Raw genomic sequence first — 14,857 nt, 5'->3', positions numbered from 1 at the left:
GGCGCGATCTCGGCTCACTGCAAGCTCCGCCTCCCGGGTTCCCGCCATTCTCCTGCCTCAGCCTCCTGAGTAGCTGGGACTACAGGCGCCCGCCACCGCGCCCGGCTAATTTTTTGTATTTTTAGTAGAGACGGGGTTTCACTGTGGTCTCGATCTCCTGACCTTGTGATCCGCCCGCCTCGGCCTCCCAAAGTGCTGGGATTACAGGCTTGAGCCACCGCGCCCGGCCTTAATCGCCTTGTTTTATTGTTCTAAAGCTGGGGGTCTGATCTCAGCCCTGCTTCTGTTCGCTCCTGCTAAGGGAACCCCTGTAGGCAGCCCGGTCCCCACCTCTGCCGGGAGACAACACACCTGGAAGTGAAGTTGAAGTCGGTCCTGCCCCAGTGCTGCTGCTGTTTTAAGTAAATATCCTGTGGGGTCAAGAGAGAAGATCCCAAGTACATCTGTGGAACACACGGGCATCCCCCAACTCAGGACACTGGCAGAGATGGGGTGTTGGAGGGGACGTGAGGAGACAAACCTGGAAGCCTCTTAGTCCCACTCTGTTCTTTTTTTTTTTTTTTTTTTTGAGATGGAGTCTCTCTCTGTTGCCCAGGCTGGAGTGCAGTAGCACCATCTTGGCTCACTGCGAGCTCCGCCTCCCAGGTTCAAGGGATTCTCCTGCCTCATCCTCCCAAGTAGCTGGGACTACAGGTGAGCGTTGCCATGCCTAGCTAATTTTTGCCTTTTTTTTTTTCCTGTTTCTTGAGATGGAGTCTCACTCTGTCGCCCAGGCTGGAGTGCAGTGGCGCGACCTCGGCTCACTGCAAGCTCCGCCTCCCGGGTTCACGCCATTCTCCTGCCTCAGCCTCCTGCATAGCTGGGACTACAGGCGCCCACCACCACGCCCAGCTATTTTTTTTTTTTTTTTTTTTTTGTATTTTTAGTAGACACAGGGTTTCACCACGTTGGCCAGGCTGGTCTCAAACTCCTGACCTCCAGTGATCCACCCGCTTTGGCCTCCCAAAGTGCTGGGATTCCAGGCGTGAGCCACTGCGCCCAGCCAAGCCGTGCTCTGTTCTAATCCCAGCGCCTGTGAAAGCCTTCTGGAAGTTCACAGAAACAACGGCCCCAATATGATGGCGCCCATTCCCGTGCTCCCTGAGTTCTGGGGACCCGTAGTGAGGAGCGATCGTTTTCCTCACTCACCTAGATGTGACGTGAAGAACCTGATCAAAGGAGTTTGCCGTCACCGACTTGCACCTGGTCAGGCCCCTGCCCTGTGGAAACTGCCCCGACTCAAGCCTCATGCCTCAGTTTACCCAGCTAACTCAGATCTCCGGCCACCCTCCTCGGGCTGGGTTAGGCTCCTCCCTGTCATGCCATCCGGGTCTCTCCGGTGTGACACTTTAATGAGGCCAAGCGCGTGGGTGACGGCTGCCTGATCATCTTCCCATCCCGGGGCACAGCCAGGGGCTATGTACCCTGGAAACTCCTCAGCTTTTTATGCTGATAAGGGAAGGAGGAAGAGGGGGGCCCCTCAAGGGACAGGCGACGGGGTTTGGTGGGGATGCGGCTCACCAGTTTGTACTTAGTGTTCCCGTCTGACGTGTAACCGCTCTCATAGAAGGTGGCCTGGAACCCCAGGGAGTGGGGGTTGCTCACCATCACCTGGGAGTGGGAGCAGAGAAGCTCAGGCTGTACGGAGCCAGCAAGCAAGATGGGGCAACAAATCCCCGCAGTGTCCCCAACACACCTTCAGATGAAAAACCAGGACCGGGCACAGTGGCTAATGCCTGTAATCCCAGCACTTTGGGAGACCAAGGTGGGAAGACCACTTGAGCCCAGGAGTTCAAGACCAGCCTGGGCAACACAGTGAGATCCCATCTCTACAAAAAAAAAAAAAAGTTGGCCAGGCATGGTTGCTCACGCCTGTACTTCCAGCACTTTGGGAGGCCGAGGCAGGTGGATCACCTGAGGTCGGGAGTTTGAGACCAGCCTGACCAACACGGAGAAACCCCATCTCTACTAAAAGTACAAAATTAGCCGGGCATAGTGGCACATGCCTGTAATCCCAGCTACTAGGGAGCCCGAGGCAAGAGAATCCCTTGAACCCAGGAGGCGGAGGTTGTGGTGAGCTGAGATCACGCCATTGTACTCCAGCCTGGGTAACAAGAGCGAAACTCTGTCTCAAAAAAAGAAGAAGAAGAAGAAGTTGAAAATGCATTTATTTATTTATTTATTATTTTATTTATTTATTTATTTATTTATTTTTGAGATGGAGTCACTCTGTCACCCAGGCTGGAGTGCAGTCGTGCAAACTCAGCTCACTGAAACCTCTGCCTCGCAGGTTCCAGTGATTCTTATACCTCAGCCTCCCAAGTAGTTGGGATCACAGGCATGCGCCAACACACCCAGCTAATTTTTGTATTTTTAGTACAGACGGGGTTTCACCATGTTGGCCAGGCTGGTCTCGAACTCCTGACCTCAGATGATATACTTGTGTCAGCCTCCTAAAGTGCTGGGATTACAGGCATGAGCCACTGCACCCGGCCTATTTATTTATTTTTATTTTTTTTCGGAGGCAGAGTCTCACTCTGTCACCCAGGCTGCAGTGCAGTGGTCTGATCTCAGCTCACGGCAACCTCTGCCTCCTGGGTTCGAGCGATTCTCATGGATTAGCCTCCCGAGTAGCTGGGATTACAAGCACGCTACCACACCCAGCTAATTTTTGTATTTTTAGTAGAGACGAGGTTTTACCATGTTGCACAGGCTGGTCTCAAACTCCTGAGCTTAGGCAATCTGCCCAACTTGGCCTCCCAAAGTGTTGGGATTACAGGTGTGAGCCACCATGCCCGGCTTGAAAATACATTTAATAGATCTAACCTACCAAGCATTGGAAGTTAACCCAGACTACTTTAAGTTGAGAACAAACCAAGCAATACCAAAAGGAGAACAAAACCCGCTCGCCCTTCCACCCCCTGGATCACGACGTTGACATTTCAGGGGTCCAGCCTTCCTGAATGTTTGTAGAAATAGATAACACATTTGGATGAATTTACCCACCTTTAACTGTACAATTCAATGGCATTGGGTAGAGTCACAATATTGTGCAACCATCACCACCATCTGTTTCCAAAACTTTCTCGTCACCCCAAACAGAAACTCTGTCCTCATGAAGCAATAATTTACCTCCTTTTAACTTTTTTAAATTTATATTTATTTATTTTTATTTATTTTTTTGAGACGGAGTCTCACTCTGTCGCCTAGGCTGGAGTGGAGAAGCGTGGTCTCAGCTCACTGCAACCTTCACCTCCCAGATTCAAGTGATTCTCCTGCCTTAGCCTCTTGAGTAGCTGGGACTACAGATGCCCGCCGTCACACCCGGCTGTTGGCCAGGCCGGTCTTGAACTCCTGGCCTCAGGCAATCTGCCCGCCTTGGCCTTCCAAAGTGCTGGGATTACAGGTGTGAGCCACCACACTTGGACAAATTTTTTATTTTTTAAGAGATGAGGTCTTGCCCTCTTACCCAGGCTGGAGTGCAATGGCATGATTATAGCTCACTGCAGCCTCAGCCTCCTGGGCTCAAGTGATCCTCCTGCCTCAGCCTCCCATGTAGGTGAGACTACAGGTGCATGCCACTACACCTGGCTAATTTTTATTTATTTATTTTTATTTATTTATTTATTTATTTATTTTGAGACAGAGTTTCACTCTTGTTGCTCAGGCTGGAGTGCAATGGCGTGACCTCAGCTCACCATAACTTCTGCCTCCAGGGTTCAAGTGATTCTCCTGCCTCAGCCTCCCGAGTAGCTGGGATTACAGGCATGCGCCACCACACCCAGCTCATAATTTTAATTTTTTTGTAGAGACAGGGTCTCACTATGTTGCCCAGGCTAGTCTTGAGCTCCTGGGTTCAAGCGATCCTCCCACCTCAGCTTCCTGCAGTACTGAAATTACTGGCGTGAGCTGCTGTGCCTGGTCCTCATGTAACTTACTGAATACTAACAGTGAAAAACAGAAAGTTTGTATCAGTACTGGAAGCACAGTTCCTACTGAATGTAATCAGTTTTGTGCCATTGTAAAGTCAAAAAATTGTAGGACCATCTGTACTTACAACTAATGTCTAGGCTTAGACACTTGGATTTTGGATCTAGAAACATCCAAGCACTTCCTGCTGGGTGGGGGAAGGCCATGGGGTCAGGGCTCTTAGCTGCTAGCAAGAGAAGCCTGAGCAACAGGCTGAGTTAAGAAAATGAGGCCGGCGTGATGGCTCATGCCTGTAATCCCAGCACTTTGGGAGTCCGAGGTGGGTGGATCATGAGGTCAGGAGTTCGAGACAAGTCTGACCAACATGGCAAAACCCCCTCTTACTAAAAATACAAAACTCAGTCAGTCATGGTGGCATGCACCTATAATCCCAGCTACTTGGGAGGCTGAGGCAGGAGAATCGCTTGAACCTGGGAGGCAGAGGTTGCAGTGAGCCGAGATCGTGCCACTGCACTCCAGCTTGGGCAACAGAGCAAAACTCTATCTCAAAAAAAAAAAAAAGAAAGAAAGAAAAAGAAAAGTCAAGAATAGAAAATGAATTTATGAGCAGCTGAGAAGGATGGAGGAGGCACAGAGACGGCACAAGAGAGGCCAGGCAGCCAGCCGCACAGCCACAACCTCATCATGCCCAGACATGCAGAGGCTGGTCAAGGGGGAAGACACATAGAAATGGCTGGACATGGTGGCTCATGCCTGTAATCCCAGCACTTTCGGAGTCTGAGGTGAGCAGATCACCTGAGACCAGGAGTTCAAGACCAGCCTGGCCAACATGGGGAAACCCCATCTCCACTAAAAATACAAAATTCACCAGGTGTGGTGGCACATGCCGGTAATCCCAGCTACTCGTGAGGCTGAGGCAGGAGTATTGCTTGAGCCTGAGAGGCAGAGGTTGCAGTGAGCCGAGATCACACTACTGCACTCCAGCTTAATGGACAAAATGAGGTCCTGTCTCAAAAAAAAAAAAAAAAAAAAGACACATAGAGACAATTTCTATGCAGAATCGTGAGTGCCTGAGTAGCGTCTCTCCTTGTGGGGGATGCCAAGGGATTTCCAGAATCTGGGAGTGGGCACCGGGCATGTGGCTGAGAATCCCGATAGCAGAAACATCGAGATGTACTTACCAGAGGAATCAGGGATGTGCCTGGCTGGGGTATCAACAAAGCAGTCAGTTCCAGCTGGCTGTGCATGTCAATGGTATACATCCTGTATGTAAATTCTCCTTTCAGAAACTCTATCTAGTTAGGAAGGCAAAGAAGAAAGACAATCATGCTCCCGTTCCCAGAAAGAAAGGGCAAGGAGGTGGGAAGGAGGAAAGGACCCTCCTGGTGCTGCCGCCTGAATCTCCACTTGTGCCTCTGGCTTCCCCACTAGACTCTTTATTTCCAGAAAGGGCCCAAGTTGGGCACAATGCCAGCCCTCCCTTCTCTTCAGAAGTATCCGCCAACCCTGACATTCGCAGTAATTGCTTTTTTTTTTTTTTTTTGCTTTTCTTTTTCTTTTTTTTTTTTTTTGCTTTTGCTTTTTTTCTTTTCTTTTTTTTTTTTTTGAGATAGGATCTCGCTCTGTCGCCCAGGCTGCAGTGCAGTGGTTTGATCATGGCTCACTGCAGCCTTGACCTCCCAGGATCAAGCAATCCTCTTCCCTCAGCCTCCCGAGTAGCCGGGACGACAGGTGTGTGCCACCATGCCTAGCTAATTTAATTTTTTTTTTTTTTTTGGTAGAGGCAAGGTCTTACTATGTTGCCAGGCTGGTCCCAAACTCCTGGGCACAAGCAATCCTCTCGTCTCGGCCTCCCAAAGTGCTTGGGGTTATAAGCGTGAGCCACTGTGCCCGGTTTCTTTCTGTTTCTTTAGAGTAGAGCCGCCCCAGTATGCATCTCCAGACCATAACAGTCTTGTCCATTTCCCAACACGGGTGTGTCTTTTAATCCTCTCTCAATCTACGGGTTCGTTGGCTGGGTTTAGTGGCTCACAGCTGTAATCCTGAGGTGCAGAGGATCACTTAAGTTCAGGGGTTTGAGACCAACCTGGACAACACAGGGAGACTCCTGTCTCTGCCAAAAAACTATATATATATATATATATATATATATATATATATATTTTTTTTTTTTTTTTTTTTTGACATGGAGTCTCACTCTATCACCCAGGCTGGAGTGCAGTGGTGCAGTTTCGGCTCACTGCAACCTCTGCCTCCCAGGTTCAAGTGATTCTCCTGCCTCAGCCTCCTGAGTAGCTGGGATTACAAGCATGTGCCACCACGCCCGTCTAATTTTTGTATTTTTAGTAGAGACGGGGTTTCACCATGTTGGCCAGGCTGGTCTCGAACCCCTGACCTCACGTGACCTGCCCGCCTCGGCCTCCCAAAGTGTTAGGATTACAGGCTTGAGCCACCATGCCCGGACCCCTTTTCCTTTCCACGGATTTTGGAAGCAAGCCCCCAAGCTGTTGGGCCTGTAGCATTTCTCAAAGTCTGGATTTCCCTGGTGCAGGTGAACCCTTTCCTCTGTCTTTTGTATTTCTGGCAAATTGGCAGCTGGAGTGATGCTCACCCCATCAGACTGGAGTTTGATCGCGTTGGCAAGGTTCAGTGGGTGATGTGATCTATCTCTTACTAGTGATGAATACTATCTTGTTGTCTCTCTTATTTTGTTAATTTCTCTTTTTTATATTAGTTTTTTAGAAATTGGGGGTCTCATTTTGTCACCCAGGCTGGAGTGCAGTGACTCCATCATAGCTCACTGCAGCCTCTAATTCCTGGGCTCAAGTGATCCTCACACCTCAGCCTCCCGAGTAGCTGAGAGTACACACTACCACGCCCAACTTTTTTTTTTTTTTTTTTTGAGACGGAGTCTTGCTCTGTCACCCAGGCTAGAGTGCAGTGGTGTGGTCTCGGCTCATTGCAACCTCTGCCTCCGAGGTTAACGAGATTCTCATGCCTCAGCATGCTGAGTAGGTGGAGTGACAGGCACCTGCCACCACACCCAGCTAATTTTTGTATTTTTAGTAGAGATGGGGTGTCACCATGTTGGCCAGGCTGGTCTGGAACTCCTGACCTCAAATGATCCGCCCGCCTCGGCCTCCCAAAGACTCAGTCTCCAAAGTCTCCCACCGTACCTGACCAACGCCCAGCTTTAAAAAAACATTTTTTTTGTTTTAGAAGTGGGTCTATGTTGCCCAGGCTGGTCTTGAACTCCTGGCCTCAAGCAACCCTCCAGCCTCAGCCTCCCGAGCAACTGGGGCTACAGGCATGCACCACCATGCCCAGGTTGAATTTGTCTTTTTTAAACAGTGCATCGAACATTGATCTAAACAGTTAGGATCACCTACATTGCATCTTCCAACGTGAAGATCAGGGTCCATGAGAATTGCCTGGATATTCAGGAGGCACTTCTGGAAATCAAAAGCTGCAAAAGCTGTGTCACGCAGTGGGGTCAGTATTTCCAGAATCCCTGAGCTCCTGAACATCAGGGCTGCGTCTTCTGACCAGATGTGTTGGTGTGCAAACTAAGAAGAAAATGATTCCTGAGATCCAATCATTCTCATTGTTTTTCTGCAGATTTAAATTTTTTGAGACGGAATCTTGCTCTGTCGCCTAGGCTGGAGTGCAATGGCGCCATCTCAGCCCACTGCAACCTCCGCCGCCCAGGTTCAAGAGATTCCCCTGAGTTGCTGGGATTATAGTCGCACGCCACCACGCCCAGCTAGTTTTTGTATTTTTAGTAGAAACAGGTTTCACCATGTTGGTAAGGCTGGTCTTGAATTCCTGACCTCGTGATCTACCCGCCTCGGCCTCCCAAAGTGCTGGGATTACAGGCGTAAGTCACCGCGCCCGGTCATGATGCAGATTTAAAGAAGGTAAATTCTTTTTTTGAGATGGAGTCTCACTCTGTCGCCCAGGCTGGAGTGCAGTGGTGCCATCTTGGCTCACTGTAACCTCCACCTCCCAGGTTCAAGCCATTCTCCTGCCTCACAAGTAGCTGGGACTACAGACATGCACCACCACGCCCAGCTAATTTTCATATTTTTAGTAAAGACAGAATCTCACTATGTTGCCCACGCTGGTCATGAACTCCTGGAACCAAAGTACCGGGATTGCAGGAAGGAGCCACTGTGCCTGGCCAAAATAATTCTTTTATTTTAAATTTTTGTTAGTTTTATTATTATTATTATTTTTAAGAAACAGAGTTGGGCCGGGCACGGTGGCTCAAGCCTGTAATCCTAGCACTTTGGGAGGCCGAGACGAGCAGATCATGAGGTCAGGAGATCGAGACCATCCTGGCTAACACGGTGAAACCCCATCTCTACTAAAAATTACGAAAAAAACTAGCCGGGCGAGGTGGCGGGCGCCTGTAGTCCCAGCTACTCGGGAGGCTGAGGCAGGAGAATGGCGTAAACCCGGGAGGCGGAGCTTGCAGTGAGCTGAGATCCGGCCACTGCACTCCAGCCTGGACGACAGACCAAGACTCCATCTCAAAAAAAGAATTTACCTTCTTTAAACTTCCAGGAATTATAGTGGCTGTAGGCTGTAGTCTAGCTGGAAAAACACTGAGGTAGAAGTCAGTAGACCTGGGAGACTCTTTCGGCTCAGTCACTAACAACTTATGTGGCCTTGGGAAAGAAAGAAGCTGCAGCAACCACGCCTGTAATCCCAGCACTTTGGGAGGCCGAGGTGGGAGGATTGCTTGAGCCCAGGAGTTCGAAGGAAGCCTGGACAACAAAGCAAGACCCCATCTCTACAAAAAAAAATTCCAAAAATGATCCAAGTCTGGTAGTCCTAGCTACTCGGGAGGCTGAAGTGGGAGGATCACCTGAGCCCTGGAGGTCAAGACTGCAGTGAGCCAGTATCACACCACTGCACTCCAGCCTGGGTTTCGAAGTGAGACACTGTCTCAAAAGAAAAAAAAAAAAAAAAAAAAAAAAAAGCTGGAGCTTTTGTTTTCTCATTTGTAAATGGGGGATGACATTATCTCCTTCACGGAGTTACTGTGAGGATGGAAATACAATTTTTTAATTTTTTTCTTTTCTTTTGGAAATACAATTAGATAGGCACAGTGGCCGGGCACAGTGGCTCACGACTGTAATCCCAGCACTTTGGGAGGCCTAGGCCGGTGGATCACCTGAGGTCAGGAGTTGAAGACCAGCCTGGACAACATGGTGAAGCCCTGACTCCACTAAAACTACAAAAGTTAGCCTGGTGTGGTGGCGTGAGCCTGTAATCCCAGCTACTGGGGAGGCTGAGGCAGAAGAATTGCTTGAATCTGAGAGGTGGAGGTTGTAGTGAGCCGAGATCGTGCCACGGCATTCCAGGCTAGGCGACAGAGTGAGACTTCATCTCAAAAAAAAACAAAAAATTAGATAGGCATAATGCACAAGAGGATGTCAGATGACACCTGTGCCACCACTTAGTACCACTTTGAGCCGGGACAGATGACTTAGGACTCTGTGCCTCAGTTTTTCCATCTGTCAAATAGGGACGACATGAGGAGCTACTCCTAAGATGATGGTCAAGGTTAAATAATGTAATACACGAAAGTGCCTAGACCAGCACCTGTCGTATTTTGGAAACTCTTCCCCTTTTAGCTGCTGTTGTTGGTATTATTATTTTGCTAACTAGAGTGATTTCTAGCCTTCGAAAAGAGGTTCAGAAGTTTGTGAACAAGACCATTATTCCTTACCAACTAATTTGTAACCCCACTTTCTTTTTTTTTTTTTTTTTGAGACGGAGTCTCACGCTGTTGCCCAGGCTGGAGTGCAGTGGCGCGATCTCGGCTCACTGCAAGCTCCGCCTCCCGGGTTCCCGCCATTCTCCTGCCTCAGCCTCCTGAGTAGCTGGGACTACAGGCGCCCGCCACCGCGCCCGGCTAATTTTTTGTATTTTTAGTAGAGACGGGGTTTCACTGTGGTCTCGATCTCCTGACCTTGTGATCCGCCCGCCTCGGCCTCCCAAAGTGCTGGGATTCCAGGCTTGAGCCACCGCGCCTGGCCCCCACTTTCTTTTTGATTGTTGTTAAGACAGAGTCTTACTCTGCCTTCCGGGCTCAAGCAATTCTCCTGCCTCAGCCTCCCGAGTAGCTAGGATTACGGGCACCCACCACCACTCCCAGCTAATTTTTGTATTTTTGGTAGAGACGGGGTTTCACCACGTTGGCCAGGCTGGTCTTGAACTCCTGACCTCAGATGATCCTCCCACCTCAACCTCCCAAAGTGCTGGGATTACAGGGGTGCACCACCGCGCCCAGCCCGTAACCCCACTTTCTTTTTACCTACTTTGATTATGGAACTTGGCACGATGCCCAGATTGCCATAATACAAATTATCCTCCCGAGTTATAACTGCCAGTTCGTTTTCATCTAGGAAAAACAAAACAAGACCAAATGAAAATTGAAATGCTGGTCATTTCTGTGGACCAAAAGATAAGTATGGCTGGGTGCAATGGCTCACGCCTATAATTCTAGCACTTTGCCAGGCCGAGGGGGTGGATCACTTGAGGCCCAAAGTTCGAGATCAGCCTGGCCAACAACATGGTGAATCCTCCTCTCTTTTTTTTTTTTTTTTTTTTTTGAGACGGAGTCTCACGCTGTTGCCCAGGCCGGAGTGCAGTGGCGCGATCTCGGCTCACTGCAAGCTCCGCCTCCTGGGTTCACGCCATTCTCCTGCCTCAGCCTCCTGAGTAGCTGGGACTACAGGCGCCCACCACGCGCCCGGCTAATTTTTTGTATTTTTAGTAGAGACGGGGTTTCACTGTGGTCTCGATCTCCTGACCTTGTGATCCGCCCACCTCGGCCTCCCAAAGTGCTGGGATTACAGGCTTGAGCCACCGCGCCCGGCCGTGAATCCTCCTCTCTACTAAAAATACAAAAATGAGCCGGGCACGGTGGTGTGTGCCTGTAGTCCCAGCTACTCAGGAGGCTGAGGCAGGAGAATCACTTAACGAGGGAGGCAGAGGTTACACTGAGCAGAGATCGTACCACTGTACTCCAGCCTCGGCAACAAGATTGAAACTCTGTCTCAAAAAAAAAAAAAAAAAAAAAGGAAAGGAAAAGAAAAAGAAAAAAGAAAAAAATAATATGACAGCTATTTTCTGGTTTATAATCACAAAGTTCATGTGGAAAAGCCAAGCAATATGAAAAAATAAAGAGTTGAAGCTTTTTTTTTTTTTTTTTTGGAGTCTCACTCTGTTGCCCAGGGTGGAGTGCAATGGTGCGATCTGCTCACTGCAACCTTCACCTCCCGGGTTCCAGCGATTCTTCCTTCCTCAGCCTCCTACGTAGCTGGGATTACAGTCCCCCGCCACCGCACCTGGCTTATTCTTGTATTTTTAGTAGAGGGGGGGGTTTCGCCATGTTGGCCAGGCTGGTCTCGAACTCCTGACCTCAGGTGATCTGCCCGCCTCAACCTCCCAAAGTGCTGGGATTACAGGCATGAGCCACCGCGCCCGGCTGATTTCATGTTTTGGCTGGGTTGCGTCTGGCAGGCCTATGGTTAATAAGCCAGGTCTAAATATCTCTAGGCTACCAGTGGGTCAAGTACGCACTGACAGCAATGTTGTGGATGGTGATCTGGGCTTCAAAAATGGAAGTAAACAAGGTCTGTTCTCCTTTTTTCACCCGGACGGTGTCGACGAGCTGACCTAGGAGGTAACAGGACAGGTGCATGAGGCCCCGTGTGCATCATGGGAAAGGGGATGTCTACTACTGCGACCCCAGCTACCCGTGCCACCACCCAGCCCACCCGGCCAGTGGCTCTTTGATGTTCCTTATAGCTTTTGAGAGGTTTGCTATTCAAAGGAGAATGAATCAAGGAAAACACAGCACTGCAACACAATTTTGTTAAGCATGACAAGGAATGTGCTTTGGTTTAAGAAAACCCAACCCTTCTGCCAGGCGTAGGGGTGCATGCCTGTAATCCCAGTACTTTGGGAGGCTGAGATGGGCAGATCACTTGACATCAGGAGTTCGAGATCAGCCTGGCCAACGTGGCAAAACCTTGTCTCTACTAAAAATACAAAAATTAACCGAGCATGGTTGCACGCACCTGTAATCCCAGCTACTTGGGAGACTGAGGCAGGAGAATCGCTTGAACCCAGAAGGTGGAGGTTGCAGTGAGCCGAGATCGCGCCACTGCACTCCAGCCTGGGTGACAGAGCCAGACTCCATCTCAAAAAAAAAAAAAAAAGAAAGAAGAGAAAAGAAAAGAAAAAAGAAAACCCGACCCCCATTAGTCTTCTCTATCAGCAAGCTCAGAGGGAGGGCCATTGAGTTTTTTGTCAACCAGTGGCTTGAACACAACGGAATGTCTTCTAATATAGGTGACCACTATAAGGAATAAAACAGATCGGGCTTGGTGGCTCTCATCTGTAATCCCAGCACTTTGGGAGGCTGAGGCTGGAGGATCGCTTGAGCCCAGGAGTTTGGGACCAGCCTGGGCAACAAGGTGAAACCCCATCTCTACAAAAAATAAGTTAGTTATGCATGGTGGTGCACCTGTAGTCCCGGGCGCGGTGGCTCACGCCTGTAATCCCAGCACTTTGGGAGGCCAAGGCGGGCAGATCACGAGGTCAGGAGATCGAGACCATCCTGGCTAACATGGTGAAACCCCATCTCTACTAAAAATACGAAAAATAAAAATACAAAAAAAAAAATTAGCCGGGCGAGGTGGCAGGCGCCTGTAGTCCCAGCTACTCGGGAGGCTGAGGCAGGAGAATGGCGTGAACCCAGGAGGCGGAGCTTGCAGTGAGCCGAGATTGCGCCACTGCACTCCAGCCTGGGCAACAGAGCGAGACTGTGTCTCAAAAAAAGAAAAAGAAAAAGAAAAAGAAATGTTAAATACAAAGCCTCCTGAAACTCTGTAAAAGCAGCCTCAGAGGTGTCTGACTGGCGTTTTTCTGGGATGCGCCCTAAAGCTGGCAGAATAAACCTCCATGATGGAGACTCTTGTCACCATCACTTATTTCAGTTGTCACTATCTACCCGGCCCTAAGTATCCCGCAAGCCAGGAAGCTGGTGAGGACGCAGAGAGATCCACTGAGTGATTATGGGCTTGTGGTCCACTTGGAACATGGAAGAGGAAAAAAAAAATCAAGTGGTGGAGGGGTCACTCCTTCCCCTCCCTTTATCCAGGCTGTACCCGGCCCCTCTGGAGGAGGCCACTGGGCAGCAGCCCCACCCTGGGCCCCTGGGCTCACCTGCATTACGGGAAAACAACAGGCTCTTCTCAAACCACAGGAGCAGGATGCCTTTCTGGCCAGGGGCGATGACGATGTCGAGAGTCCCGTTATAGTCAAAAGACAGCCCCAAACTCCGGTTGAGGGGGTGGTCTGAGTACTTGAACATGCCCTGGGAGAAAAAGACAGCTTTCAGCCTCTCCCCAGACCCTACTGTGGAGTCCCACTGAGTCCTAATGAGGGAAGAGGAGTCTGGCTAGCCGGTGCAGGGGACAGCAAAGAAAGCAAAGAAGCCACAGATCTGCCTTTCTTTTTTTATTTTTATTAAATACAACTTTATTGTTTTGATAAGGTTACATTTCAGTTTAACCATTGAAAATTTAGCACTGAATAGAGAATTACTCTAAGTGTCAAATGCTCAATGCATTTTGAAGATTTATTTTATTTTATTTTATTTTATTTTATTTTATTTTATTTTATTTTTGAGATGGAATTTGGCTCTGTTGCCCAGGCTGGAGTGCACTGGCACGATCTCGGCTCACTGCCACCTCCATCTCCCAGGTTCAAGTGATTCTTCTGCCTCAGCCTCCCAAGTAGCTGTGATTACAGGCACCCGCCACCATGCCAGGCTAATTTTTTTGTGTTTTTAGTAGAGATGGGGTTTCACCATGTTGGCCAGGCTGATTTCAAACTCCTGACCTCAAATGATCTGCCCGCCTCAGACTTCCAAAGTGCTAAGATTACAGGCATGAGCCACTGCACCTGGCCTCATTTTGAAGATTTAGTACAGAAAAATGTAAGCTATCTCATCCATTAGTTGTTTATATTGATAACATACTGAAATGGTACTATTGGGCCAGGTGCAGTGGCTCACACCTGTAATCCCAGCACTGTGGGAGGCCAAGGTGGGGCGGGGGGTGTGGGGGGGTCACTTGAAGTCAGGAATTCGAGACCAGCCTGGCCAACATGGTGAAACCCTGTCACTACTAAAAATACCAAAAATTGGCTGGGCGCGGTGGCTGACGCCTGTAATCCCAGCACTTTGGGAGGCCAAGGCAGGTGGATCACGAGGTCAGGAGATCGAGACCATCCTGGCTAACATGGTGAAACCCCGTCTCTATAAAAATATACAAAATTAGCCGGGCGTGGTGGTGGGCGCCTGTAGTCCCAGCTACTCGGGAGGCTGAGGCAGGAGAATGGCATGAACCCCGGAGGCGGAGCTTGCAGTGAGCCTAGATCGTGCCACTGCACTCCAGCCTGGGGGACAGAGCGAGACTCCATCTCAAAAAAAAAAAAAAAAATTACCTGGCCGTGGTGGCGGGCGCCTGTAATCCCAGCTATTTGGGAGGCTGAAACACAAGAATCACTTCAGCCTGGGAGGCGGAGGCTGCAGTGAGCCCAGATGACACCACTGCACTCCAGCCTGGGTGACATGGTGAGAATCAGTCTCACATAAATAAAAAAAAAGAAATGATACTATTTTAAAATGGTTAAACAAAAATATATTATTGGCCGGGCACGGTGGCTCACGCCTGTAATCCCAGCACTTTGGGAGGCCGAGGCAGGCAGATCACGAGGTCAGGAGATCGAGACCATCCTGGCTAACACGGTGAAACCCCGTCTCTACTAAAAATACAAAAAAAATTAGCCGGGCGTGGTGGCG

General features: G+C 49.5%; 1 protein-coding gene across 9 annotated transcripts in view; it reads right to left on the bottom strand.

The window, feature by feature from the left end:
- Window positions 1–14,857, bottom strand: part of LOC105487112 (cation channel sperm associated auxiliary subunit delta) — a 59,654-nt gene that overhangs the window by 23,222 nt on the left and 21,575 nt on the right. For 5 of the 9 annotated variants that reach the window (XM_071086741.1, XM_071086743.1, XM_071086744.1 and 2 more), the window contains 7 exons: window positions 13,216–13,366; window positions 11,566–11,661; window positions 10,299–10,381; window positions 7,359–7,535; window positions 5,151–5,264; window positions 1,561–1,650; window positions 352–443 (listed from right to left, as the gene is read on the bottom strand). In XM_071086741.1, coding sequence (XP_070942842.1) covers window positions 352–443; window positions 1,561–1,650; window positions 5,151–5,264; window positions 7,359–7,535; window positions 10,299–10,381; window positions 11,566–11,661; window positions 13,216–13,366 — 803 coding nt within the window. The remainder of the gene's footprint in view (window positions 1–351; window positions 444–1,560; window positions 1,651–5,150; window positions 5,265–7,358; window positions 7,536–10,298; window positions 10,382–11,565; window positions 11,662–13,215; window positions 13,367–14,857) is intronic. The other 4 variants (XM_071086740.1, XM_071086745.1, XM_071086742.1 and 1 more) reach the window with 4 other exon arrangements.

This window comes from Macaca nemestrina, chromosome 20 (genome assembly GCF_043159975.1).
Source record: "Macaca nemestrina isolate mMacNem1 chromosome 20, mMacNem.hap1, whole genome shotgun sequence".
Taxonomy (NCBI): domain Eukaryota; kingdom Metazoa; phylum Chordata; class Mammalia; order Primates; family Cercopithecidae; genus Macaca; species Macaca nemestrina.
The sequence above is the reverse complement of the archived record's forward strand: the minus strand, read 5'-3'. Positions and strand labels throughout refer to the sequence as shown.